General features: G+C 34.2%; 2 protein-coding genes across 6 annotated transcripts in view; one reads left to right on the top strand and one right to left on the bottom strand.

Annotated features, from left to right (window-relative positions):
• Nucleotides 1–20,413, bottom strand: part of LOC125050801 (muscle-specific protein 300 kDa) — a 157,846-nt gene extending 137,433 nt beyond the window's left edge. For 3 of the 5 annotated variants that reach the window (XM_047650819.1, XM_047650821.1, XM_047650823.1), the window contains exons 1-2: nucleotides 20,253–20,412; nucleotides 10,292–10,841 (exon numbers count right to left, since the gene is read on the bottom strand). In XM_047650819.1, the coding sequence (XP_047506775.1) occupies nucleotides 10,292–10,790 (499 nt within the window). In that variant the 5' untranslated portion in view covers nucleotides 10,791–10,841; nucleotides 20,253–20,412. Of the gene's footprint in view, nucleotides 1–10,291; nucleotides 10,842–20,252 lie in introns of all 5 variants that reach the window. The other 2 variants (XM_047650822.1, XM_047650824.1) reach the window with 2 other exon arrangements.
• A 2,106-nt stretch (nucleotides 20,414–22,519) lies between these two features.
• On the top strand, nucleotides 22,520–26,162 carry LOC125050952 (STE20-related kinase adapter protein alpha). Its single transcript, XM_047651050.1, has 7 exons — nucleotides 22,520–22,853; nucleotides 22,969–23,201; nucleotides 23,641–23,818; nucleotides 24,062–24,254; nucleotides 24,326–24,449; nucleotides 25,019–25,140; nucleotides 25,876–26,162. The coding sequence occupies exons 1-7, from the start codon at nucleotides 22,650–22,652 to the stop codon at nucleotides 25,950–25,952; spliced, it is 1,131 nt and encodes a 376-aa protein (XP_047507006.1). The 5' UTR covers nucleotides 22,520–22,649; the 3' UTR covers nucleotides 25,953–26,162.
• The last annotated feature ends 5 nt before the right edge of the window (nucleotides 26,163–26,167 follow it).

Raw genomic sequence — 26,167 nt, 5'->3', positions numbered from 1 at the left:
CTATGTTTCGTTCCGATTATACGCCCACGGGATATGCTTAAAAATTCCTTACATTCATTCGCTGAGCTCTAAATTCCCAATGACCAGTTTCCTTGTTTTCCCGATGATCCAATGGTAATGGTAAAACAAATTACCGGTTCGAACTCAGATGCATTAAACTAACAATTAAACTTGAATATTTAACTAATTTATAGATTTCACAACAATGTACGTACTACAATGCTATTTAAGAATACATAGTTTACTTAAGATAGAAATATCGCAGAATGTCTGTCATGTAAGACAGGGACAAGTTTATCTGACGACGCCCACGATGTATACGGTTTTTCAAGGTCTCATGTCATCAACAAACATATACCGTAATTTTTTTTACAAATCGACTCAAATCAATAAATTGTATAACTAATCCATGTTTTAGCCATCTAACACTAGGAGGAGTATTCCATTTATTCTAATAAGAATTCTTTTACTTTAATCTCGTAATATTAAAAAGAAATTCCCTTTAAGCGTTCCCATTTAGAAATCGCACGAGAAACGTGACTCTATAGAAGTCTGGAATCACGAACTGTACGAGAAACTTGAGATTTTAAAGATAATACTTATACGACTTTAGATATCGACTGAGTTAGCTATTTATCTAAGGATGATATACCAAATTGTAAAAACATTTAGAATATGCTGTAGATAGAATTCGCTTTTACGTTTTAAATATATCATCAATATACACAAGAAATATACTTTATTATAAGCCGCGAACTTTAAACTGTATCTCTTATATTTCGGGAGCTCGCTAAGCATCGTGAAGCAGGCTTGCATCTGGAGCGACCGGTTTCTGTCCAGCGCCGTGTTGAATTTTAAACTAATACATTGCTATTAATCAAACGGCAGGCGTTTCTTAAGTGATCCATAGAAACAATAATTACATGTGGTTTGTAGTAAACGCTTAATAAAGTAAAGCTTAAAGGTTGGCAACACACTTGCATCTTGAAATATGGAAACTATTCCCGCCGAAATAGTAGTAAGTACTTTTCATACAAATGACACATGCATAATTGCCTCTTGCTATATAACCACAGGCAACTAATCAATAAGGATTCAAAAACAACAACAGATGCTAAATAATATAAATAATATTTTTCTGTATCACAGGCTATATTGTGTACTGAAAAAAACTTATTTTATACGCTCAATAAAATTTGAAATATGCATAATTACAGTGATAAATGTTGTAACGAAAGAGTTGCCATGTTCCCACAATTTTGTTTATTTAAAACATTGTTTTCGCCAAAGAGATTTAAGCTTTTTAAAACGTTAATTACAACATAAATTCGTGTTAGCGTCGGGATCGGTGCACACGATCGGGGTTTTAAATAAAGATGAGTGAGCGCTAAATATAAAGTTATTAATATAGAAATGTATATGGAGCATACGTGGGATTTGAATCATTTAAACGAAGATACTTTTCTTGGTTAATCTGTTTTCAATTTAGCTTGTTCTGCGCTAAATAGTTTTATATCTACAAATAAAATTTGCAACATCTCGGAACATAGACATTTAACTACACTGTAGAGGTAAGTACGTTATTTGTAATGTAAACTCAGAAAAGAAAAGAATCAGTGGTGCATAGCTGAGGTCGAACCTACGAGCTCAGGTATGAGAGTCGCACGCTGAAGCCACTAGGCCATCACTGCTTTCAACAATATAAACTCAGAAACTACTATAAAAATTCTTTTGCCATAGGCTATATTCATTCAAATTCTATTTTAAGTCAAAAGGATGCTGCAATGATGCTGTAATAAAAGAATTTATCAATCGAAATCTTCAAAAGAGTTAGGAAGTCATCAATGTATTTTAATTTTGATTTTAAATAGATTATTTAATCGGTTATTACCTACTTAATAGAGAAAGAGAGCCATAGACAGAGTCAGTTGGTAAGAGCTGGAGGAGGCCTTTACCCGTGAAGGGGTTCCGATCGACGGTACCTACTGAAGGAAGCTAGAATATACATAGAATAACAAGCAAAATAAAAAAATAGGTATAAAAATGTAAAATAATCTAAGCTATGTATTATAATTTGTTTTTGTCATGATTGGAATATATCGGGCTTTATTATTATTATCTACTTAATGTCAATAACACACTCTATGGTCAAGACCACAAGGTAAACCGGGTAATATGAATTTTAAAGGGATATACGTGACACAACTGACCTATGCCATAAATAGCATAGTCTATGATTTCACATTAATCCGACTGCAATAAATATCATTAATTGACTAATGAATCTTTAGACAATCGCTGCTGGTTTTAAGAAATACGGCGTAGATAAACGCGTCCTCACCTAACATTTACATAGAAAGCTTACCCACACTTTTTAAAAAGATACTAAATGATTTTTATAAAATTTTAAGAATGTTTTGATCGTAAGGTAGTGTGTTAGTCCGTTTTTGTGCTGTTTTTTCTGTAGGATTTGAAACGTTTTAGCTTCAACTTCAACGAATAAACATTAAACAAAGTTTTTATTATGTAGGTAATTTCTAATATTCACATGTTATTTCTTGTAATATAAATCGTACGCATCGCAATATAAAAGGCTGATTCACGCTACACCGTGTCTCGACCGGGCCGTGCCCCGGCCGGGGCACGGTCTAACATTAATGATATACTTTTGTATGAAGTAATTCATGCCTGACCGTGGCTCGGCCGGGGCACGGCCGGGGCACGGCGTTGTAATGTCGGTGGGTATTGTTTCCCGGCTCCGGCACGGTCCGGCCCCGGCACGTCGTAACATGAACGTAGGCGCCCGGGCACCCGCAGAGCAGTCAACGTCAAATCTTAGTGAGGTTAAATTTTTTTTTGTTTTTTTTTTTGACAAAAACAGATATAGTCGTCCAAACACGTACGTGCGTACACCCAAACAGCCCGGTGTAACATGAACCACTGTCCCGGCCGGCGCACGGTGGACGTGTCCCGGCCGAGGCCCGGCCCGGTCGCGACACGGTATACCGTGAATCATCCTTAAATTTGCTTCAAATTTTAAAGTGGGTTAAACTGTCAGTTGAACCAAGACGAATTAAACATAATTAGAATATTAATATTTGTATTCTAAAATACATATGCAATAATGTTTTGGTAAAATATTATATAAAAGCTTAAATATCATTCAATAAACATAAAAATTCTAGCTAAAGAAATCTTAATGCTAATTATTTATAAGAAAATAATAATTAATAGTAGCTGTTATAATTTTATGTATATGTTAAACATACTTCAACGTTCATTAAACCTGGACCAATTTGTACTTAGTACAAATTTATAACGCTGGTAAATTCTAAGAATTCGCCTTCAAATAAATAAATGATATTAATACATGTACAATTGCCAGCTAAAATTGGCAATTTATTCGATTGGCAACACGATCCTTATCCATTTAAAGCAGCACTCGATATGTTCCAGGAATTTCCAGGAAATCCCATTCATAACTCGATTGCAACTAGGCTGAAAGCTCCATAAATAAATCAGGCACGCGTCACTATTAAATCATACGACGTTGCATAAAGTGTAGAGCAAAATAACAAATGAAAACGTTGTACAGATGGTTAAACAACTATAATACAAAATAACGATTCATCTGTCTTCGACATACGTTTTAATTGCGGGTTTCGCTTAAGTAAAATCGAAAAAAATCATACCTTTGACGGTTTATGTGTTTTCACTCTAAAAGTCATCTGTTATCAGGCAGAATCTTGACTAATCACGTGCCGGAACTATCACGGGTAGACCTTCTTTGGCTCATCTTAGACAAGTATATTTTTTTTCATACGGAGTGTCAGTTTTGGTTGTGTAATTTCCTGCTAATTTGCGCGCTAAACGATCCCGAGAACTCACGTTGAACATTAAAAAGAAGAAGATAAGTTACTCGGGACATGTGTTTCGACACGAACGGTACCGACCTCTTCATGTAATCATGATGGGCAAGGTTGAGGTGAAAAGAAGCGCTGGCAGAAGGAGGAAGTCGTGGCTCCGCAATATTAGAGAATGGACGGGAGTGGCCAGCGTAGAACAGCTGATGCGCTTGGCGAAAAATAAGAAAGAGTATGACGAGCTGCCCGCCAACCTCCAGTAGTGGAGAGGCACTTCAAGAATAAGAAGAAGAATTTCCTGCCGAATCTGGACTAAATAATCTCAAATAAAAGTTTGTCAAGCATACGACGACGATGTTGCGTTGTCACGTGTAAATTCGGAAATGAAGGCGTCTCTTGTCTTAACATATTAATATATCATAAATCTTATGTCATAACTATAAACTTTACAAGCTTGTAAAAGTGTTCATGATTGTTGTACGCAGTGTACACTTATGAACGTCAGTAAGAAAATTATGCTTCTACATTTACTGCCAGTTCTCAAATCAGGGGCGTAGATCGGATAAAAAGAATTGACAATAAACTCTCCGAATTCTTTTAAATCGCAAAGTTTTTGTTTTACAAAATAAGCAAGAAGTTGAAACCATTATGCCCTTATAACACCTTAAAGTTAAATATGATGAAAAAATAAATAAATGAATTAAGACAAATTACATCAGAACATTCTAACATTAAAATTATTAAAATCTTAATCACAAGGTAAAATTCTCGAAAATTCTCATAAATTAATATTAAAATCTCACATGTATGCTGGCATAGTAACCTAAAAGGAACAAATTTTCGCTTTACAGATTGTTCTAATTGGCATGACTAAAAATGAGATCATTATGTGTGCACTGTTCTCTGTGAAGCAGCACTGATTATTGATGAATACTTCAGATCATAGAGATTACATTATCTTATTTTCTTGTCGTAAACATATTGGCCGTCGGTACAGTGAGTAGTGTGATTAGAAGACCTTTTGAAATAGTGTTACCAGTCATAGGTCAAGTAGCCCAATAAAATATTTATGTAACCGATAATACTTAAATAAAATAAATCACTCGGCGCTACAACCTCTTTAGGTCTTGGCCTCAGATTTCTGAATCTGTTTCATGATCATTTTTAAATCTAATAGGCAAGCAATAGGCAAGGTGATCAGCCTCCAGTGCCTGACACACGCCGTCGACTTTTTGGGTCTAAGACATGTCGGTTTCCTCACGATGTTTTCCTTCAACGTTCGAGCAAATGCCGGGGATCGAACCTACGACTTCAGGGACTTATGAGAGTCGCACGCTGTAGCCACTAGGCCAACACTGCTCTCTGATAATACTTATTTGAATCAACAGGTAGAGATGATAAAAGGAGACTTGAAAATCTACAAAGTCCCCTGTGCAATATTTAATTATCCAAATACAACGAAGAAAGGTTATGACCGTTAAAGATGACGATTGTTGTTTAGTGAGTGAACGGCAACTTTTGCCTAATATTATATGAACAACAAGAGATCTGATGTTGAAATTGATGATATTTCTGGTGTTGAATGTTGAATTCTTTACGAATATAATATCTTATAGGATCTAAACTTTATCCCACGCACCTTTACATTCTAAATGGAATCTTTTTGGTGTTTTCACTCACTGTGTTAACGCGCAAAAAAATCATTAGCGTGTAAATAAAAATCTTAATTAGAACAATAATTTGTTTAAAAAATCGCTAGCGATCTCTAGAAAGAATGTCGGTGTAAAGGAAATAAGGAAGTCAAGCAAAATGAAAAATTGTTATATAAAATATGATCTAAGATTCCAGACTAAATCGTGAGAATCTCTTGAGATAGACAGTAATAAAAGTCTGACGTAGATGGTAGGCGTGTGACGTTCGCATCAGCTGTATCAGATATATTTTAAGATCACTCGGAACGCTCTTTTAATATCAATTTTTAAACCTTGGATGAAAAGAAATTTCAGCGATATGTGCCTTTTGAAAAACTAAATCTAAGTAACATTACTTGGCGTTATTCGGAAAACGGAATCGCTTATAAAGTTACTTTCAATAAGCAGAACTTGCAATGTGAAAATCTTCTTAATGTTTAATGGTCATTTAATAGGAAATAAAATGACGTTTCCTAACTCTATAAACTATTGAAATAGATACGTTTATGAACAACTTTATAGTAATAAATAATGGAAGAAACGTAATTATAAAGTGATTTTCAGTAAGTAGACCAGTTAGTCAGCCAAATGTACAAATTATTTTGTTTAACACTTAAATGCAATAAAAGTTCCCCTGCACCATTCTTGGTACAAGGAACGATACAGGTTAAGGTCACACCTGCCTAAAATTGCCCATTTGCTCTTCTCTTAAACAGCACCATGTTGTATTTAACCGAAAAATCAAACGTGAAGGGAGTTCCATTTCTTAACAGTGCGAAGAGCGACAAAGCGAAACGGGATCGCGCAACGAACAATAATGGAATCTAGCCGTGCGCCTGGATATCCTGGAGAGTGACGTCTTTACGCTATAAGCCGATTCGTATGTATATTTAATGTAGTATACAAACAAAATAAAACGGTGCTCTGTATAAATTTGATCTTTAAAAATAATAAAGTGAGAAAAACTCCGATAATACTGAAAAATCGTTGAAATAAGTGTGCAAGAAACCCAATGAACAAATAACAAGTGAAAAATAAACACCAAAAAGGGATAAAACCAATAAAATAGTGCTATTGCTTACACGGTCAATTACCATAAATCTACGTGCAAAAGTTGCTTTTCCGGACAATAAGTCAATAGTGGAACAAATCTGAAGTGAACGTGCGTGACAATTCAATGCAAACTCAAGAATAATTAAACTTTCTATTTAAAAAATTTAAAAAATAACCTAAAATGCGTTGCTAATTTGCTAAGTCAATAAACAACACCATCTAGCGTCAAATAGCCAAATCATCTCAAGAACAGCTACTGCAGTACCAATCGACGCAAACAACTACTCGATACTAGAGGTCGCAAAAGCTAAAAATAACAACTTAAAATACAAAAATCAAAATCAAAATGGAACAGATAATGGCAGCACTTCGAAAAATTCAAAACGACTTAGATGAACAAAAAACCACTATTACAAAAAGCGCAGATGAAGTGACGGAGAAAGTAACAAAAAATATATACAAAATATTAGACCAAAAATTGAAAACTTTGGAAAGAAATCAGGAAAAACTCGAAGAAAAAATAGAAAACCAAGAACAAAGGTTAAATCAGTTGGAAAGACAAACAAGGCAAAGAAACGTTGTTTTCTTTGGTATGGAGGAAAATGAACGTTCTTATTCACATCTAGAAAACAATGTAATTGATTTTCTGAATAATTATTTTTCTTTAAATATAAACTGCCATGACATAGAAGCTGCTAGAAGAATAGGGAAAAAAGGCGACAAGCCCCGTCCGATCGCGGTCACATTCGCCACTCTAGGTCACAAGATAAAGGTAATGCAACAAAAGAAAGCTCTGAACGATACCAGCTACTATTTAAAAGATGATTACCCATATCACGTCCTAGAGAAAAGGAAGATTCTTCAGGAACAAGTCAAAATAGAGCAGGAAAAAGGGAACAAAGCTACCATAAAATACGATAAGCTGGTAGTAATTAAACTTAATAAAACAGATGCCGACCACACGGACAACAGATAAAGGCACCTTTCTATCTCTCCACAACAGAGGAAAAATGCCGAGAAAAATACTCTAAATACCAGTACACAAACAGCTAAGAAAAATAAAAACGTTCAAAGTCGCACAACACCTCAACGATCCTCCAGCATCTCAGAAGGAGTGATTAAGCCAGGAATGCTTAACTTTTTAGTAAACAAGAAAGACATGCAGAGCGACGAAGGAAATAAAAGAAACAGCAACAACATATAGCAACTAACAACGCCTCTCTCAGTGTACAAACACAACATAGATAAACTTAACAAAAATGAATCATCACATCTTCCAAGACGGCCGGTCACCGAGGAAGAGTACGACCAAAACCTTCCAGCAACACCATTAAAAACCAACTCATCAACCGAAGAAAACAATCTAATTAACCAGCTCTTGCAGAGGGCGACCTTTCGCACGCTGGGAAGAAGATATTAAAAAATAGCTGGCCCCAAATGGCAGCACATAGCGCAAAATAGAGAAAACGGGCAAAAGCTGGAAGAGGCCTTCACCTGAAGAGGGGTTCCCATACAATAATTAGAATATCAAAAACTGTAAATAATAATACTTAGCATGATAGAAATATAGTCATAATATTTATTCATTTACTAATAGATTTTGTTAAGTTTTTGCAAAGGTTTAGAAAACCACATAAAGAAATGTACCTTATTAATTAACTATATTGGGAAATAAAAGGCTTTTTATTTTTATTTTATTTTTATTTTATTTTATTTACAAACAAAATAATATACGCAGCTGCCCACTGAAGTATTTCCGAACCAATTCGACTTAGGGTCCTTCAAGAAAAGAGCGTACCAATTCTTGAAAGGCCGGCAACGCAGTTGCGAGCATTCTGGCTTTGTGAGTGTCCATGGGCGGCGGTATCTCTTAACATCAGGTGAGCCTCCTGCCCGTTTGCCTCCAATTACATAAAAAAAAAACGTTGTACGTTACATTCTTTAGTTTGGCTTGTTTTTCGGCAGCCAGTGGCAAATGTCAAAATTCTGTCAACGTAGTAATAAAATAGACATTATGCATTAATTTTCACAGAAATACTTATGCAAAAGGAAGTGGCCGTGTGAATCTGGCACAAGGTGTATGATCTCAGTTCAGTGTTACAGCCTGCATCGATACATTAGAGAACTGTTTATTTTGGACGGCGTGTTTATGGAAAATTAAGAGCTTCGTCAGATAAAATATTTGTTTTAATATCTTTTTAATTGATTAGTGACTGTAGTCGTAATGTTATTTTAGCAGCTGTATTAAGATTATTTTGTTGGAGTGTTTTCGTTTGGTGATTTTATCTCAAGCAAAAAATATCACCAATCACCAGTACCGAAACAAATATTATTCACTAGGCAGTCCTAACAGCATGTTGTACATGTATTGTATGTTTAAGCGATTCGCCGACATTGAAGCCCTATTCTACAGTTACTATTTACCTGGACTCAAACTTTACTTTTTTCAAGAAAAATCTCAAACATTATATAACAATATTGGTATTTAAAATCAAAACGGTGTTAGAATGTACTAAATGAAACGTTGCTTGTGATTTTTCAAGTGTTTGGACCAATCACATTCAAGCGACACAAGCACCCGTTTAGTTATTCACATCCCTAGTAACGTAAAGTTCATTCTCTTGGCGCAATTCCTTTACGACAATAGATATTTTTATTCTATGCAAAAAATTGATTGACAGTCGCCGCCTAGTTTAATCCTATGTTCTATCTTCTAAGAGTGATTGGACATAGTGTCAATCACTCGGGACGCCTACCAAATTATACGTTTTGGCTTAGCACCAAAAGCGAAAATCACATGTTATACATAAACCAGTATACCTAAATATTATAATTGTAAATCTGATATTTATTCGGCTTTTTCTCAAAATTATCTTTCTTCTTTTTAAGTCTGATAGTACGATTTCGATAAAAATCCTAGCGCTATCACTCCCATATGTCAAAATCATTCTTGTCAAAAACGTATTGCATTGTGAGTTACGGAAGTCCTAGAAACAAGACATCTCACTTCTCAATCTTACTCTTGAACATAAGGATATGAATCCAAAAACAGATGAACGTATAGTCAAAATAAATATTAATAATGAATTTTTCAAATTCGAATCTATCCTCACATCACGAAGCAGGCGCCCCACAGTGATACTAATTTTATTTGCTATTTTTAGCGTCAAGGTTTTTCGATTCTGCTTTCTTCATTATCTGACGCAGATGTATTGTTAAACGTTTTGTGCAATGTGTCATTAAAATTATATCAACAGAATATTAATTTAAGCAATATTTACAATATTCTTAACCTACATAATGATTAAAAAAATTTAAACAAACTTAAATAAAGGTCCCTGTGGAAGTGTACCTTTAACGCTGGCAGCATTTCCTCACTGTATTGCGATACTTATTGGTTGAGCGAGGAAAGCAACAGCTTTGGGGTCACCGGTACTATCGACCAGGCGCTAACTTATTTCATTAGGGCAAGCAAGTTTCGAAGTTATTTATATTTGGTACGGTATACCTAAGTCTATTTTATTAAAATAAACCTTAAAATAACTTCGTCTTGATCGTTATACATAAAGTTCATAAGGCAACAGCCTTTGCTAACAATTATTTATTAATTTAATTTCCATTAAATATTTCAGAGGTTCAAGTTTTAGCACAGTGCAGTGAAATATATTGTTACTAGAAACTAACCTTGCAAAAGCTGAATCGTGGCTTGGTACTCTGCAAGCTTCTCATCCACATATCCTTCTTGAGACTGGTTCGCTATGATCTCAGCTGTCGATGGACCTCGTTCCTCGTCCTCCTCATATATCATCGGCCTCGGTGGCGGTGGAGGCTCCAATGGTACGCCGGCGTAATCATACTCTCGTGTTTCATACGGCGACGAGTAATAGTATTCAGGACTTTGGCCCAACGTTGGCGAAATGGGGTAAGGGGAGGTCGGATATGGAGAGATGGAGAAATGAGAGCTAGGTGAAGGTGAGTGTTGTCGTAAATGAGGAGAGTGGAGTGGACGGAAGGGTTTTGGTGAAGGTTGAACTGGTGGGGGAGAAAGGATAGCTGTGGAGTGTCGTGGTCCAGATATCAAAGGTGGGGGGCTCGGAGCCCACGGGGAGGGCGGACGGTAGTGAGCAGGAGAGGGAGGTCCCGGGTGACGCGCGCGGCCGCGTCCGTGGGGCGTTTGTGACATCGCGGGGATTGATTCGTCTCAATCCGGTGTGTCACGCCCAAATGTGCATCGCTGGAACAAGAAAAATCAGTTATAGATGATGATCATAAAAATCTTTAATTGTATTCCAAGTACTAGCCACATAACATGTTTCTAAGGCTAAGCGCGCTTTTTTGAAATCGAAGCGTCATTTACCGATATAGATTTCGAAGAGACGGTCGCTGTCTGTGAACTCATCAGACTCAGAAGATAAAACAGCGAAAAGAATACTGGGTACACCCCCTTTGGAGTCACAGGCTACTAAGTGGAAAGTTTTATACAAGTTCTATAAGTTTTGTAAAATTCGAAAACATCCAAAGAAATTTTTCGTATTTGCTATATTTGACGATATCGCTAGATCCGCTTGTCGTATGCGCAGATAATACACATTGTTATAAATTATTAAAATCTATTTTTTTACGAGTCTACGGGCTGCCCAAAAAGGGCAATCATCGCAGCCTTTGGACACCAATTTCAATATTTTCAGTTGAGAAATAAAGTTTCGTATATTCCAAGGTTATTTTACCCAGTGTACGCTTTAATTAATTCTTCAAAAATCTACATTATTCACGGATGTCAGACAAAACTCATTTCTGAAACTCGCCCTAAGTCTCGACCAAGAGCCTTACTGACTCTCTGAACTCAGAATCTTAAAAAGTAAAAATCTGAACAAAACGATATTGCAAGGACGGTTAAAACATAACTCATCAGTTTGTAAGCTCCGATATCATGGAAAGCAAATCGATAAGGTGGCATGAAAAATCATAAATTTACGTAACGACATAACTTCCCGATGTAACCGAGGCAACAACCCAATTTTGTCAAATGCGTTCAATTATTTACGAGTCACGAAATCTACTTATTAGTTACAATATTTTGTATAGAAGTTTTTATATATGAAGATTTTTTGATTTCTATTTAATTTCCAAAACTCAAAACAAATTCTTATTCTTGGTAGATCCAATTCGAAGAAATAAGCTCAAACACGACCATTTGAACTTTTACAATGCTTAAATTGTAGTTGAACATTACAATTGTAATGTAGCCAATTACGGGCCATTGTCTCCTAAACATCTCTTTATCCTTGGCGCGCGACAAATAGTCCCTTGTGCAGGCTGTTTCAATCAGTCACCCACGTAGTCCTAGTAGTGCGGAAACCACTACTAGGACTATATATACCTATACAACGTAGCCAAGTAATGCTCATACTTTTTGATAATCGAAACTATTTATGTAAAAACTGTTTTCTAAAAATATAATAATATTGTTTTCCAATTACTTCTATAAAGGCTTATTTATTCGTATTTTATTTGTGTCTATACATACTAAAATATAATAGCGAACAGCAATAAGGTCGGGTCAGCTGTACCCAAGGTAACAAGGAGTCTCAACAGTCGAATCCTATACCTATACATGATGGTAGCAAGGTTCCAAGCGAAAGGCAAACTAATAGATTTCCTTTTTTGTAAGATAATTTAATATAAAACTTGTGTTGAACACATACTATATATTAGGAATATACGTTGCTAATCAAATTACATATATATGTTTAACAGATTCTTCGAACTCGAAAGCCAACGTCATTTTTTTTAAATATTCGGATTTAGACTTTTAATTTCAGTAGATATAAACATATCTACTGAAATTAAAAGTCTAAATCCGAATATTTGTGATATAAAAGTATCATTCCTGAAATAGAAAATAAATAACAAAAATAACATCAGCCGATAACATCTTAGCATAGCTTTATGTTTTCTGGTTCGAGGTTCTGTCTGATCCACAGAATGTTAAGACAATATATCATAACTGTCAGTTACAAAACTGCGCTTCAAAAACCATTCGTAATACTCAGCAGATGGCCAGTACTGGCTCAGGAATTGTACGAACCAAGATTACCTTAATAATGTTTCACTTTAAGATAACACAAGATTTGTGTTTAGAACTGGTTTATTCCTACCCAAGGCATCGAAATCGAAAATATCTTTGTTCGTCGTGTACAATGTTACACGCACATTGTGCTACGGTTTTTGAATAGGATCAAAGAAGTATTTCAAATAAAATCGTTATTTATAGCAGTTTGGGTTGTAAACAGTTTCCTTTATTATTATAAAAAGGTAGTACTTTATTATTAAGCAAAGGTTTTATTAATGGAGCAACCCAAGTGTTCTCCAAGAACTCAGTTTCTTTGTACCTCGGGCGATACCAAGGGCTAGAACCAGAAACAGATCCCCTATGCAAAAGACAGTTAGCAAAGACGTTCCGCCTACTGAATGCTGTCTCCGACACTATCGACATATTTATATGTTCGCAGAATTAATTCACTCGACATTTGCTTTTTTCAATTGTAAGGATAATGTATTTCTGTAAATAAATAAATACATTTTTGGTGGATTCTTCTCTGCTCCGAATAGCAGAATAAGTAATAACCTAAGTTATCGAATAACAATAAATTAATTAATTTTACGAATTCAAACACCATGTGGTGCCATCTGTTGACAAAATGACGCATCATTTTACATTGAATTCGTGTCAGTTCAAGAAATTCTGATCTTGAAGTGACTGAAATGATGTTAGGCGGAACGAAGTAAGCTGGGTCAGCTAGTACATTATAAGAGCCATGCGTTGTCTAACTTAGGCGTTTTCTACTAATTATAATCAAACAAAATTAAGCCAATCGTAAATATCCTAACATAGGTATTTAATTTATAAAATCACCAAATACAAACATTACACAATAGGAAGCACATGACATAGTCAACGACCTCAACAAAATGGCTGTCAGCCAGACTGTGAATTCAATAGACCAGCAGTTCCCTAGAAGACACCTGGCCAAATTCCAACTTACGGCTTTGACAATGGCGTATTTTTAATTATTACTTAATGAATATTATTAATAATGCAATCGTTTGCAATGAATTATTAGAATTGGAGTTTTTTTAAATATATTATTCACGTAGCTTCTTTTAATATATCGCATGGGAATTCGTAACTGAAATATGTAACAAAATGGGGTGTATGGGCAACCACACGTTAGTTTCTCTGTGTTTTACCCCGAGAATCTTAAAATCGATGACTTCAGTGGTTTGATAAGGGTATTTAGATAAGAGAGTAAAATGATATAAGTATACATAGGAATTTATATGTTTTTATGTTTTTTATGTAACAGAAGGCAAATGGGCAGGGTGCTCATCTGATGTTTAGTGATAGCCACTCACATTGCCTCGCAAGTGCAATTTTGACTTTTTAAGAACTGCTACGGTCTTTTCTTGCAGGCAAATTGGTTCGGAAATATTTTAGTGGGCAGCTTGTTTCACGCAGATGTGGTGCACGGCTAAAACTGTCTTAAGAAACACTCAGTGGTAGAACGACGGTCTTCGAGGTGATAAGGATGGTATTTTGTATTTTGCCTTGACCTCTGATGATGAACTCAGCTGCAAGTATTAATCCGAACAACTCCTCTGAACGCTCTCCATGGTAAATGCGGTACACCACCATCTCTACGCAACGCAAAGAGATCAAGCCGCTCGGAAAGTAACTGGTCGTCGACGATTCGAACCGTTCTTCGTTACATACGGTAAAGTGGAGGTGGTACTAGAGAGCTCCCGCCCAGAGGTGAGAACAGAACCATGTGAGGCTGAAAATGCGCTTTATCGATTTGCAAGCAGTGGCCCGAAATGAAGTACCGTCTCGCCTTAAATCACATCAAGTGCTCTTGACTCATTAACATGACATGATGTAAGACTTCTAGAAGATAAAATAGATAATGTTTATTGCGACACATGTCATCTGATGCGTATTTCCAGTTTATCGTCCCAGGATCATAAAATATGTGTTGTCATTATTATGCAATGATATTTGGCAGTAAATTAAATCTAAATTTACTCATGATACAACTATAAATGTTCACAAAAATAGGAGCACTACAATGCAGCTTGCGTGTTGTTTCCACAATATAAGTGCGTGCTCCTATTTCACCATGCCTCCTGCTGATAGAGGAAAAATCTTTGTTTTTTATTTATTTTATTATTATTTATTACTTAAGATGTCTTGTGGAACATGGTGTAATTGTTGCAGCTCCTTACAAACGTTGTGTAAAACAAAAAACTTGGTGATTAAAAAGAGTGGCGGAGAGTTTATTGCCAGTTCTTCTCTTCCCTTCTACGCCCTTGATTTGAGAACTATATATTCTCTTACTTTTTTGACGTTCATAGGTGTACATTGTGTTTCCCATATGAATTAATGATTTTGACTTTGTCTTTACACCAAAGCGTAGCAAACCTCAGCAGAATTGACAAAAAAAAGAAAAACAAAAAAAAAATATTGTGTTTGCTTTGGTAAAAATGTAAAGGCTTAATAGATAAAAGGTAAAGACCTACTGCCCTTAAAGTTTTTTTTATATAACAGGGGGCAAACGGGCTCACCGGATGTTAAGTGATAGTGATAGAGCCCATGGACACACAATGTCAGACGGCTCGCGATTGCGTTGCCAGCCTTTTAAGAACTGGTACGCTCTTTTTATGAAGGACCCTAAGTCGATTTGGTTCGGAAATACTTCAGTGGGCAGCTAGTTTTACAGCTTGGTTTTTTAGTGGTGGTGTGCGGCAAAAACTGTCTTAAAAAACGTTCAGTTGTGCAACAAAAGTTTGTGTTATATCACGACACAAATATTATTAGACAAAAGATGTAGTATATAGCGAGTATCGAAGCTTTCATTGCATTTTATTTTTAAGCAATATTTTATTTTAATACCAGTTCGATAAAGTCCTGTCTCGTTAAAGAAGAGCGGATAAATTGTCCAATCACGGGTCTTTTCTACATATTTTCATCATTGAGCAATGGTGTACCATGCAATAATGTGGTGGCGCATGCTCTTTAACCCGATAGAAATTAATTAAAACATCATGATTGGTTAAATGAATGAAAGAAGTTACAAATGTAACCTTATCTAACCTAACCTGATCACGAACGCTACTTAGATTCATATATTGATTAGGTTATTTATTATTATTAAAACGACTTTAATAAATAATAAAGTCTACCATAAAACCGCCCACACAAATAATAAAGTCTACCATAATACCGCCCACACAAATAGTTACAGTAGAAGAAAAATAACAAGAATCATAAGCAATACAAGTGGGTTTTTGAAGCTAAATTCGTCTATTGTATCACAGTACCGTCACTGCAATCTAATAATAATCCGAACATCGACTCCAGCGCATAGACTAACCGTCTCAAAATAATTCGTTAGCTATCATGGCTGACTGATAGATAGAACTTACACCCTTATTCATTTAATTTTATTAATTAATTTACACCATATCATATATAATGCATTTTCTATAGTAATTACAATCTATTATACATTCTTAAATATATGACAATTACGGTGAACATAAATTTTACAAAAAATATTACACTTCCAATTTTAGTTTTTACTAGTAATGTTTTGCTTCACAATGCGGACGAGGTACCAGGTAGGTATAGGCGCTTAACAATACTTTGTTCTGGATAAGTAGTGTTTATTCAGTAATATTCGCAAAGAATTCGAATGAGAGGTTTCTCAACTCCTAGGTTGGTTCTTACAGACGTTATTTTTTTATTTATAAAAACCAAACTGCAATATTTTACCTTTTTTTATACCTTAGCTTTACAAATTCTTATTACGTAGTGATATAAAAAGAGGTACAATAAGACCGATGTTTTTATGTAACAGGAGCCATATATCGATACTATACCATATACAAGCTTTATGATTTACAATTGAAGTATTTGTTTGAATGGTTCGAAAAAAAACTCAGGAACACAGGAGTTTTTTGTTGTATAGTCGATTTGGGCGGGTCAAAAAGAAAGTAGGCAAGTAACTTTACAGAAATAGCAGGACTGGCAAACTATTGGTAAAGATAGAGACATCAGGTAAGGGTTGGAAGAGTCCTACACCCAAGAGAGGTCAATATCAACAAGCGACATATTACTAACATTTACCTATATACTTGTGTAAAGTTTCATTATTATTATTAAAAAAGTCGATTCATCTATGAAATCACAGATATAGAAAATAAAAATCTGAAGCAATTCAAATGACAAACAAATTGTTGTCTTTCAATTGATGGGATTTCTATAGCAGGAAAAGTACTAAAAATAATAAAGAAAGGAAATTATATTTGCCTTGAAGTTGCCATAAGTTGAGAACAACTTTAATGATTTCAACTTTTTAAGTCTTCCTATGCTTTGTAGAAGGTTCTTATGAAAATAAAAAACTTGCGCAATTGCGACAAAATTTATGAATATTTCTCTTATATTTCTTTAGCCTTTAGTGGTTTGAATTCCTATACTACACGACGGCATTAAAATATTATAAAAGAAATCAGTCGAAACCAAACTATGAAAATAAAATAATTTATTATTATCCCATAAACTATTGGCATTCAACGTTGGCGTGTTGGCGAGCCATAATGTGGAAATATGCGCATACGCCGCGTTCCTTTCATCTTAACTGTCACTGCATCTATTTAGGCCAGTCGCTTATATGCATTAAGAACTATCGTTTTCGTCAGATGAAATAGCCGACACCCCAACTAAATCCATGGACTAATATTTAAGCTTTGGTTCATATAAAAGACAGTATAACTGCACTCTTTAAATTTACTAAACTACTCTTTTGTCTCTTTCTGACAAATTGTATTTTTGCTGAGATGAAAAGAGACAGACTTTAGTTAAAATTATGCTTTTTATCTTTAGTCACTGATTTTATGGGTTGTATTGGACGCTTAACTAGTTTTGAATAACACCTGTGTATGAAATAAACATATTGATTTTAAATCTTGTCCGCTGTGTCATGTGAACTTTTCTTCTTTAATATACCCTAACAAAATGTACTTAGTTGCAGATTCCTGGGTGTTATTACAGACTATAACTACTTGTTTGTCTTATAAGATAATAGATATCTTTTAGAATAATAAAACATAGATCGTAACTAAACGATCGGAACAAATTTTAATAAATTTTACCTTAAATTTCAGCTGTATGCCACCACGAGTTCGATACTTTTAACTGATCATTCTTATATCGCTTTCAGAAATAACGTTATCTGAAAAATTTGATAACTTAAGACAGCCATTTCCTTCTTATATTGGCATTTCTAATAATAGATACAAATAGACTTAGGGTGCATGGCCAAAACTTCGTTGTATTGCATAATAAACCACGTGACAACCCTAATCGATAATGGTTATGTCAGAAAATGCGCCGACGCATCCGCTAGCAGTCGATTTCAACCTTTACGACTTGGCCAAGGGCGCTTGTTCGTATTTTTAACGTTGGAACAACACACGTATTGTATCAGTAAACTTTCAGATAAAAATTAAAATGCATTTTCTAATGAAGTAACAGGTCTTTTATCAGCATCTGTAATTTGTGCGTATTTACTTTTAATAACTCAGAATAACAAAAGATGCCAAGCTTGTTCTGCTGCAAACTTATGGTTCTGAAACCCTTAGCAAGAAGGACTAGTTTGCTCTCTTCATCTTTGTGGGTTAGATTTTTCGTAGAATTTCTGGCCTTGTTTATGGTGATGGTGTTTGGCAAATTCACTTCAATGAAGAACTTTATAACATCCTTGACGATTCCAACATCGTCCAATTCATAAAATGCAACAGGCTCATGTGCACCGAACGACATAACACCAAGGTCCTTACTCAACTCACAATGTGGCAAGAGAAAACCCGGTGACTGAGGCTGTGTTGGTGGGATGGAGTTGTCAAGAAAATCGAAACAATAGGTGTTCAAAGTTGGACGCCAGAAGCACGAAATAGATTGCGATGGCGAAATACACTTGCGGAGGCTAAGGCAGCAAGCTGTATAGCCACTGATGATGCTGGTGACATATTTATCGATCAAAAAAATTAATTTTTCAATTTATATGATAAAACGAGGTTATTTAGTAAAATTTGGTGTGTGATTAGAACTAAACTAGTCTGTTTAAACTCACCAAATTTGACTTATCCCGTAAATCAGTTTTGTAACCTAATTTTTATCAAATCAACACGGAAACGTCAGTTTCAAAATACACGATATTACTTTGTAAATTAGACTTAAACGCCCTACTTTCGGCTTCTAACAACGTATGTTAATATGTGAATTGGTGAGCTCAATCACGTTCGAATATTTGACCCAAAATATCTACTTATTTCGTAGAATAAACAGCAATTGTTCATTTTTATTTCCGCTCTGAAAAAACTCCAAGCTCTAGTTGAACCTAAATCTCTGAAAGTACAATTAGAGAGATTCATAGCCGAGGCTTAGCCCTAAGTATGACAAAAACGTATTGGATTTTGACATACAAGAGATAGTTCGAGCTAAGTTTCCAGTCTGAGTGTTACCATAAAAACAAAAACATTTCGTTTTTATCTAATGGTATATGTTTACTATTAAAACAACTGCTTAGGGATAAATCGGATCATTAAAGTTTAAACCCATACCTAATAGTTCAAAACAAAAGCAAATGGTGTCTTTATGTAGAGATATAATTAAATTAAACCGACGTCAGAATTATTGATACGATTATAGTTCTAAAGTGGAAAGTTTATATGAATGCTGATAATAAACTTTTTATTTTTATCGATATTATATGTAGATAATGGCAGTTATAGTTATGCATATCTATAGTTTAACAAATAATGTAAGAAGTGTTAGTAATAAGTCAACTTAACTGCTAGCGAAATATGTTTTCAAATCTAAGAGATACAAGTTAAGGAGCAAGAATTTGAAAATCGATAGAAAGCAGCTTCCGGTTTCCGATGTCTAGACTAAAAGTCGGCTGAGGCTGACGCAATGCGGACTCAAGGTGAAATATATTTTCTAGAAATTACTGGAAGAAGTGCATCCCAAACACAGTGAATACCGTTATCAATAAGATGTCGTATTTTTAACAGCGCGTAACATGAATATCCGAGTATCTTGAAAATCAATAACAATAAAGCTTTATATACCGCTTGGAAATGTGAAACTACCTATTTTTTATAAATATTCTTATCTAGAATAATTGTATATAAAATTTAATTAAGGCTAAAAATCCGTTATATTGGACTTTTACAGTATTACCTACCCACATATATATCTATTGGTACCCTATATTGGTAGGTTTTCTTATATTAATATGACATATTAGGTATATACTATATATATTTCATTTCAACAAACTATGAAAATTAAAATGTTATACTATTTGAAAACATACATTTCCGTTTTTTTGTATGTTGTAGGATGTATGTTTTGACAATTTACTTTTATAATACATTTTAACACAGGTAAATAGTTATACCTAACAATGTCAAAGATTTATCAGCAAGGGAAAAAGCTATGTAACCCTATACTACGAACACGTGTTTATCATTAAATCTAAGATAATAAAATCCAACCCTTAGTATAAATAATAATACATACCGCTTAAAAGACGTTCGAAAATCCACAAATCACACACACTGCCACGATACAAAAAAATTCACAATGGCGACTCGCGAGCACGTTTACTTTTGAATTTTTCGCGATAACCAAGTGGAGTTTTCAGGCACGCGTTCGATTGGTTTTGGGAAATTTCGACGGCAGCTGATGGTGGACTGAGGCGGGCGGGCGGATTCGGCGGTGTTCGGACGCTCTCGCCGACCTTAATTTTAGACTTGGCGCTGTCCCCGGTTTTATATAGACGTGAGTACATCGTATAATGCGTATGAGAGATGCGGTCGCCGTCGTATATATATAGGAATTACAGCTTTTTATCGAGATTGAAAACTTTACAATACCAAAAAATGCGTTCTTTGCGAAGTTACTGAAAATTGCTTTTTTTGGCTATGTTCGTTCGTTTTTAAAATTCGAATGCTATGTTTTATGAGAATATAGAGTCATGTACTTGATTGTGCAGATTAATAAAGTGACTAAACTTTCCACTTACATATTTTGTCAAAAACATGCTTAAAATTCATATTTTATGTAAAACTCCTCGTTCGATTTATCAAATAATTGTAACTTTTAAACCCACACGAAATTTTATATTGAACGATTACAAAATTAAAATCGTCTAGTGTCACTTATTTAATACTTTTATATAATATGTTCAAAATCTTTGAAGTCTTTTAATAAAAGTAATTAAGTGATAATTGATTTGTTTCAATCGCTCTACACTAGCTACTATTGACATAATAATATGTATATTTTAACGAGAGTTATGTTACCTAACGTTAGTTAAGTTACATACCTATATATTTTTGTTAATAATTAGAAGCGCAAACCAAATGTTAAAAAAAAAAAAACACTAGCACTCCGGGAGTGCCGGCAGAAGTGAAAACTTCAATATTAACGTTGTGTTTAATTATAAGTATAAAAGTACTATCATTTATGAGGTAGAATACAATGTTTATTTATTGCGCTATCGTACACAAATATGACAATTTATAATATTATATCGTTATTTAAAAAACAAAAAATTATATAAATTATTATTATTATTATTAGTTATTTTTGTTTTTAAAGCCAAGTAAGAGTTTTTCATCTAGTAATTTATAAAGTACTTACTCATTTTCTTTCACTACTTCATCATCACTTTTTTCATTAATAGATTCACTTTGTTCGATTTCCATAATTTAAACAATTCACATTTACGAATACACAACAGTGTATTTACTACACAACAGTCAAGCAATCAGCTGTCACCATCCTTGGATACGCGTGGGCCGCTGTACACTCAGGCACGGTAGAAAGAGTGGGAGATACTAGTTGCTCTCCCTTCCCCTCGATCTTACGCTTTTTCGATCAGCATCACGTGACCCTGACGCAAGTTTGAAAGTTTTTACCCATACAAAAAAGTGCTCAGCGCCGCTAAAGAAGTTTTCACTTCAAAAAAAAAAAATATTGTTATATGTATAACATTCTCGTATCCGATAATGTCCAATAGGTCGACTACACTTATATTCTTTATACACGTAACATTAGTGTCACTTAGATTTATGAACCCTTCAGTAAGTTAAGTTAGTTTAGCGTCGCAACCCTACTACCCCTAATTTTATGTTAGTTATAAGCTCAAGTTTTAAACAATTAAAGCCAGTTGACACCCAGCTTCAAACAGTTTCATTTAAATTTTTTGAATATCCCTACAACAACCGCCACCGAACTTAACTCGAGTACCACAAAAATATATCAAACATTACTTAAGTCAGCTTCGTATACATATATATATATATATATTTTGAAAAGTAGATGTACATATATAGTTATATGTAGTTTTGTATACATAGTTAAAATAACACTATAAATTAAATTGATAATTATTATTGTAATAAGAGATAAATTTATGTTGGAAAATTCAACCACAGTTAAATAGATACAGTAGAGTATTAATACTCTGTTAGGTATAATGATTCTATTGTATTAAACATTGAACTTTTAAAATTCTTCTTCTTTTGTCTATTATATAGTAATAGTAATACATATTAACACCTACATCCAATACAGAGTTAAATTTGTTAGTTTTTCTTACATATTCCAAGAACTACAAGGCTATATTGCCAATTTATATTAATGAACAGAAATTGTAAATAGTAGTGCTTTGTAATCTGTCAGCTCCTTTTCATATCAGCCATAAGTCATAACTACTGCATAGTCAATAGTCATCGAGTTTGTCATAATTATAGAGAACTGTCATTAACGTCAATTTAACAGAGCCTGAAACTGACAATTATTTTGATTTGAAACAGCTGTTGCTTAATATTTTGTTTATTTATAGACTTGAAATTATAAACAATCTTCTTGTAAACATCATAATTGCCAGCTATGTTCTAACAATTGTAAATGCGTAAATTTTCAACTAGTACATCCATATCAGGCGCGATGTTTAACCCTGACATAAACGATTATCAATTGACTTCCATAGTATCGGAGTGTTGTGGAGGTATCGCCGTTGTGTATTCAGCAGTTCACAAGCCAGATAATCAAAATGTCGCTATTAAGAGGTATTTTGTTGACAAGTCAAGGGAAAAAGCCAATTTGATACAGGTATATTAATTTCACTTCTCTTTTTAGTAAAAAAACCCGAGAGATTCTTGATTTAATGAGAACTAAAATTATTATTCGTAGTAAATTTAAGATTTGTTGCAAATTTTTTTTTCAGCAAGACATTTTAACTAGAAAAGAGCTGCACCATCAGAATATTCTTCCATACTTGACATCCTTTGTTCATGGTCAGGAGTTATATGTGGTTTCTCCTCTAATGGAGCTGGGTTCCTGTCGAGATATATTAGATAGATACTTCCAAGAAGGCCTACCAGAACTTGCTTGTGCCATTGTTTTACGGGATGTGTTATTGGCATTACAATACCTACATAAACAGTTATATGTACACAGGTTGGTTGTTTACATAATATCTAATCTAAAAAATGCTTTTAATTCTAATGTAAATACTTATTCCATATTCTGCTGTTCTTATAAAAGGATACTCAACACATTTTGGATATTTAAGTTTTATTAAAAACTTTCAGATTATGTGTGCATATAGCATAGTGCATTCATTTTAATCTTAACTATGATTATGTATTGTTTCCCAATTATAATTATCTTATTGTTGAAGAGTGCATGACATTGAAAGGTGATATTTTATTACTATTGTTAGTTACCTAGCCTAGTATTGTTTGATGCATGCATTACACGGGTTGACAAATTATTACATGCTCTATCACTTACTTGGAATTACTAGGCTCATTTACATATAGCTTACCATATAAATACATGATAAAAATAACCTGTTTTAAATTAATTTAAAAATACCTAAATCTTGTTTTTCCAGGAGTGTGCGAGCAAGTCATGTGTTACTAGACACACAGGGTAATGTACGGTTATCAGGCCTTCGCAGTGCGGCAAGTATGATGTTGCGTGGGCGACGACAAAAACATTTGCATAGTTTGCCACCCCCTGATCATGATAATGCTAACTTAATGTGGCTAAGCCCTGAGTTATTAGAACAGGTAAAATTCCTACATTATTTCTATAAAAAATATTGTTATATATTTATTATGAATATTAAAAACTGTGGAAACAATTATTTATAATTTAAAAATGTGCCCCCCTATATTGAAAACAATGCAGTTTAATTTATAATTGATTTGCATTAATCTAAAAAGTACGAGCCACAACATAATGGGTATTTAATAATAGAAAATGCTGTTGCAATCATAATTTCATATTTGACTATGACAGAATTGTTTTAGAATCTCAAAGGCTATGATGAACAGTCTGATATATATTCCTTGGGAATCTTATGCTGTGAATTAGCCAATGGAGCAGTTCCATTCTCTGAAGTGCCGACTACACTTATGTTCACTGAAAAAGTGAGGGGCAATCGACCGCAACTACTTGACTGTTCATCTTTTCCGGAACCTTTGGATGATGGGGAAATGAAAAGTGAGTTTTTTTTAAAGTTTTATTTTGTCTCCTTTATAAATATACCAATACAATCTCCTTTATTTTGACAGGTATGTATAATACTGACAGCGGTGTGGGTGACAGCGCGGAGGGAATGTGTCGAGTACGGCTCGTGTACGCACGACGTAAACTGTCAGACGCCTTTCATAGACTCACTGACAGTGCCTTACACAGGTAATTTAGAATTATGATGTCCACAACATTGTCTATAACATATAACATTAATAAATTTTACGTTTTATGTTTGTTAAAGTCAATAACTAAAAATACAGAAATTTGTTTAGTACAATATGTTGTCAAAATGGATGCTGGGTGATTTCTTTGATTTTACTGTTAGCACCGTAACCGAACTGCGTATTATTTTCGTATAATCTTAGTCTTAAATTTTTATTATTAAAGAATACATGTTTTGTGAATATACATTTTATAATAGTTGAACACCATTAATGTTTTTGCACCCTTTTACCTGAAACTTAAACTTAATCAACTTTCTGACAGCATAGGCGATGCCCTTTGAAGAAAAAATGATTTTTTACAACAACTAATTTAAAAATTATTTCAGAATTTAAATTCTCGTGAATTGTATTGTTGTTGTACTGATGTTACTTAGTTATTATAGGTTCGAACCACATATAACAATTATTCATAATATAAAACTGTTTGATTTCTTTTCATTTATTAAATGATTACATATTATATCAAATAATTATATTAGCGATTTTAATATTTATTTACGGTCTCAGGGACCCCGAAAAGCGTCCGTCAGCGAGTCAATTGTTGAATCACGCTTTCTTCAAACAAATCCGACGAACAGACTTCCTGCCAAGCCTTATTGGACGAGTTAAACCAATTAAACCAGACCATTGTAAGTATACCTCTTAGGTTATAGCTGATGGTGAATAACCCGGAGATCATTTGAAAGTATATGTTACGGATTGGTAGGAACAGAAGAATGTTCCTCGACTTGTCTTGAGATAAGGAGACACAGATATGTCTCATGTCCCATAGTGGGGTTTTGGGAATTGAAACATTGGAACTAGAAATCTAGACTTTAAAGATTTAGCCATCTGTTGCCTACTACTCACAAGTTTAAATATTGTGTTGTTATTTGTATAGTAAATGTTTATCGGATAGGATTTTTTTATTGTAATAGGAGGCAAACGGGCGAAGGCTCATCTGTTGTTAAGTGATACCGCCGCCCATGGACACTCACATTAAGGCTCGCAAGTGCGTTGCCGGTCTTTTAAGAATTGGTACGTTCTTTTCTTGAACAACCCTGAGTTCGGTTCGGAAATACTTAAATACTTCAGTGGCAGCTGGTTGGCTTGGTGGCATCCCTGATTTCGTAAGCTCTCCGGGTCTGGCACATAGAAAGTCCACGACACGACTTTGATGCACGACTTTATATAAGCGCATATAACACTCGTACGGTGAAGGAATACATCGTGAGGAATCCGACATGTCTTAGACAAAAAAATAAATAGAAAAAACAAATGATCACGAAACAGATACAAAAATCTGAGGCACAGACCTAAAAGGTTGTAATGCCACTGGTTTCTCTATTAATGTTCTTTTCTGAAGAAAATTTGTCTGTCTTCAGGTGATATATCAGCTTTATTACTTGAAGAGAAACTTTCCGATATGGAGATTGAAAAAACCGAGGAATGGGATTTTTAGAATTATATACTTTAATGTATCACTTATAATATCTCAAATCGCTACTATTTTTGTATCGTAACATTAGAGTCTATATATTTTTAATCTAGACTGATCACCTGTGTCTAAGATAATGATAGAATTTTTATCCTCAAAATTTAAAATAAGTGATACATCTAAAATAATGTAGTGTAATATAAATCATTTTAAAGTGTTAGTATTGTGATAAATAAAAT

Source organism: Pieris napi, chromosome 7 (genome assembly GCF_905475465.1).
Source record: "Pieris napi chromosome 7, ilPieNapi1.2, whole genome shotgun sequence".
Taxonomy (NCBI): Eukaryota; Metazoa; Arthropoda; class Insecta; order Lepidoptera; family Pieridae; genus Pieris; species Pieris napi.
The sequence above is the reverse complement of the archived record's forward strand: the minus strand, read 5'-3'. Positions and strand labels throughout refer to the sequence as shown.

Coding starts and splice junctions, on each gene's coding strand:
- LOC125050952 (XM_047651050.1), top strand. CDS start 22,650: ATGCGTAAATTTTCAACTAGTACATCCATATCAGGCGCGATGTTTAAC. Junction 23,202..23,640: donor AAACAGTTATATGTACACAG/GTTGGTTGTTTA, acceptor TTGTTTTTCCAG/GAGTGTGCGAGCAAGTCATG. Junction 24,450..25,018: donor ACTGACAGTGCCTTACACAG/GTAATTTAGAAT, acceptor TTACGGTCTCAG/GGACCCCGAAAAGCGTCCGT.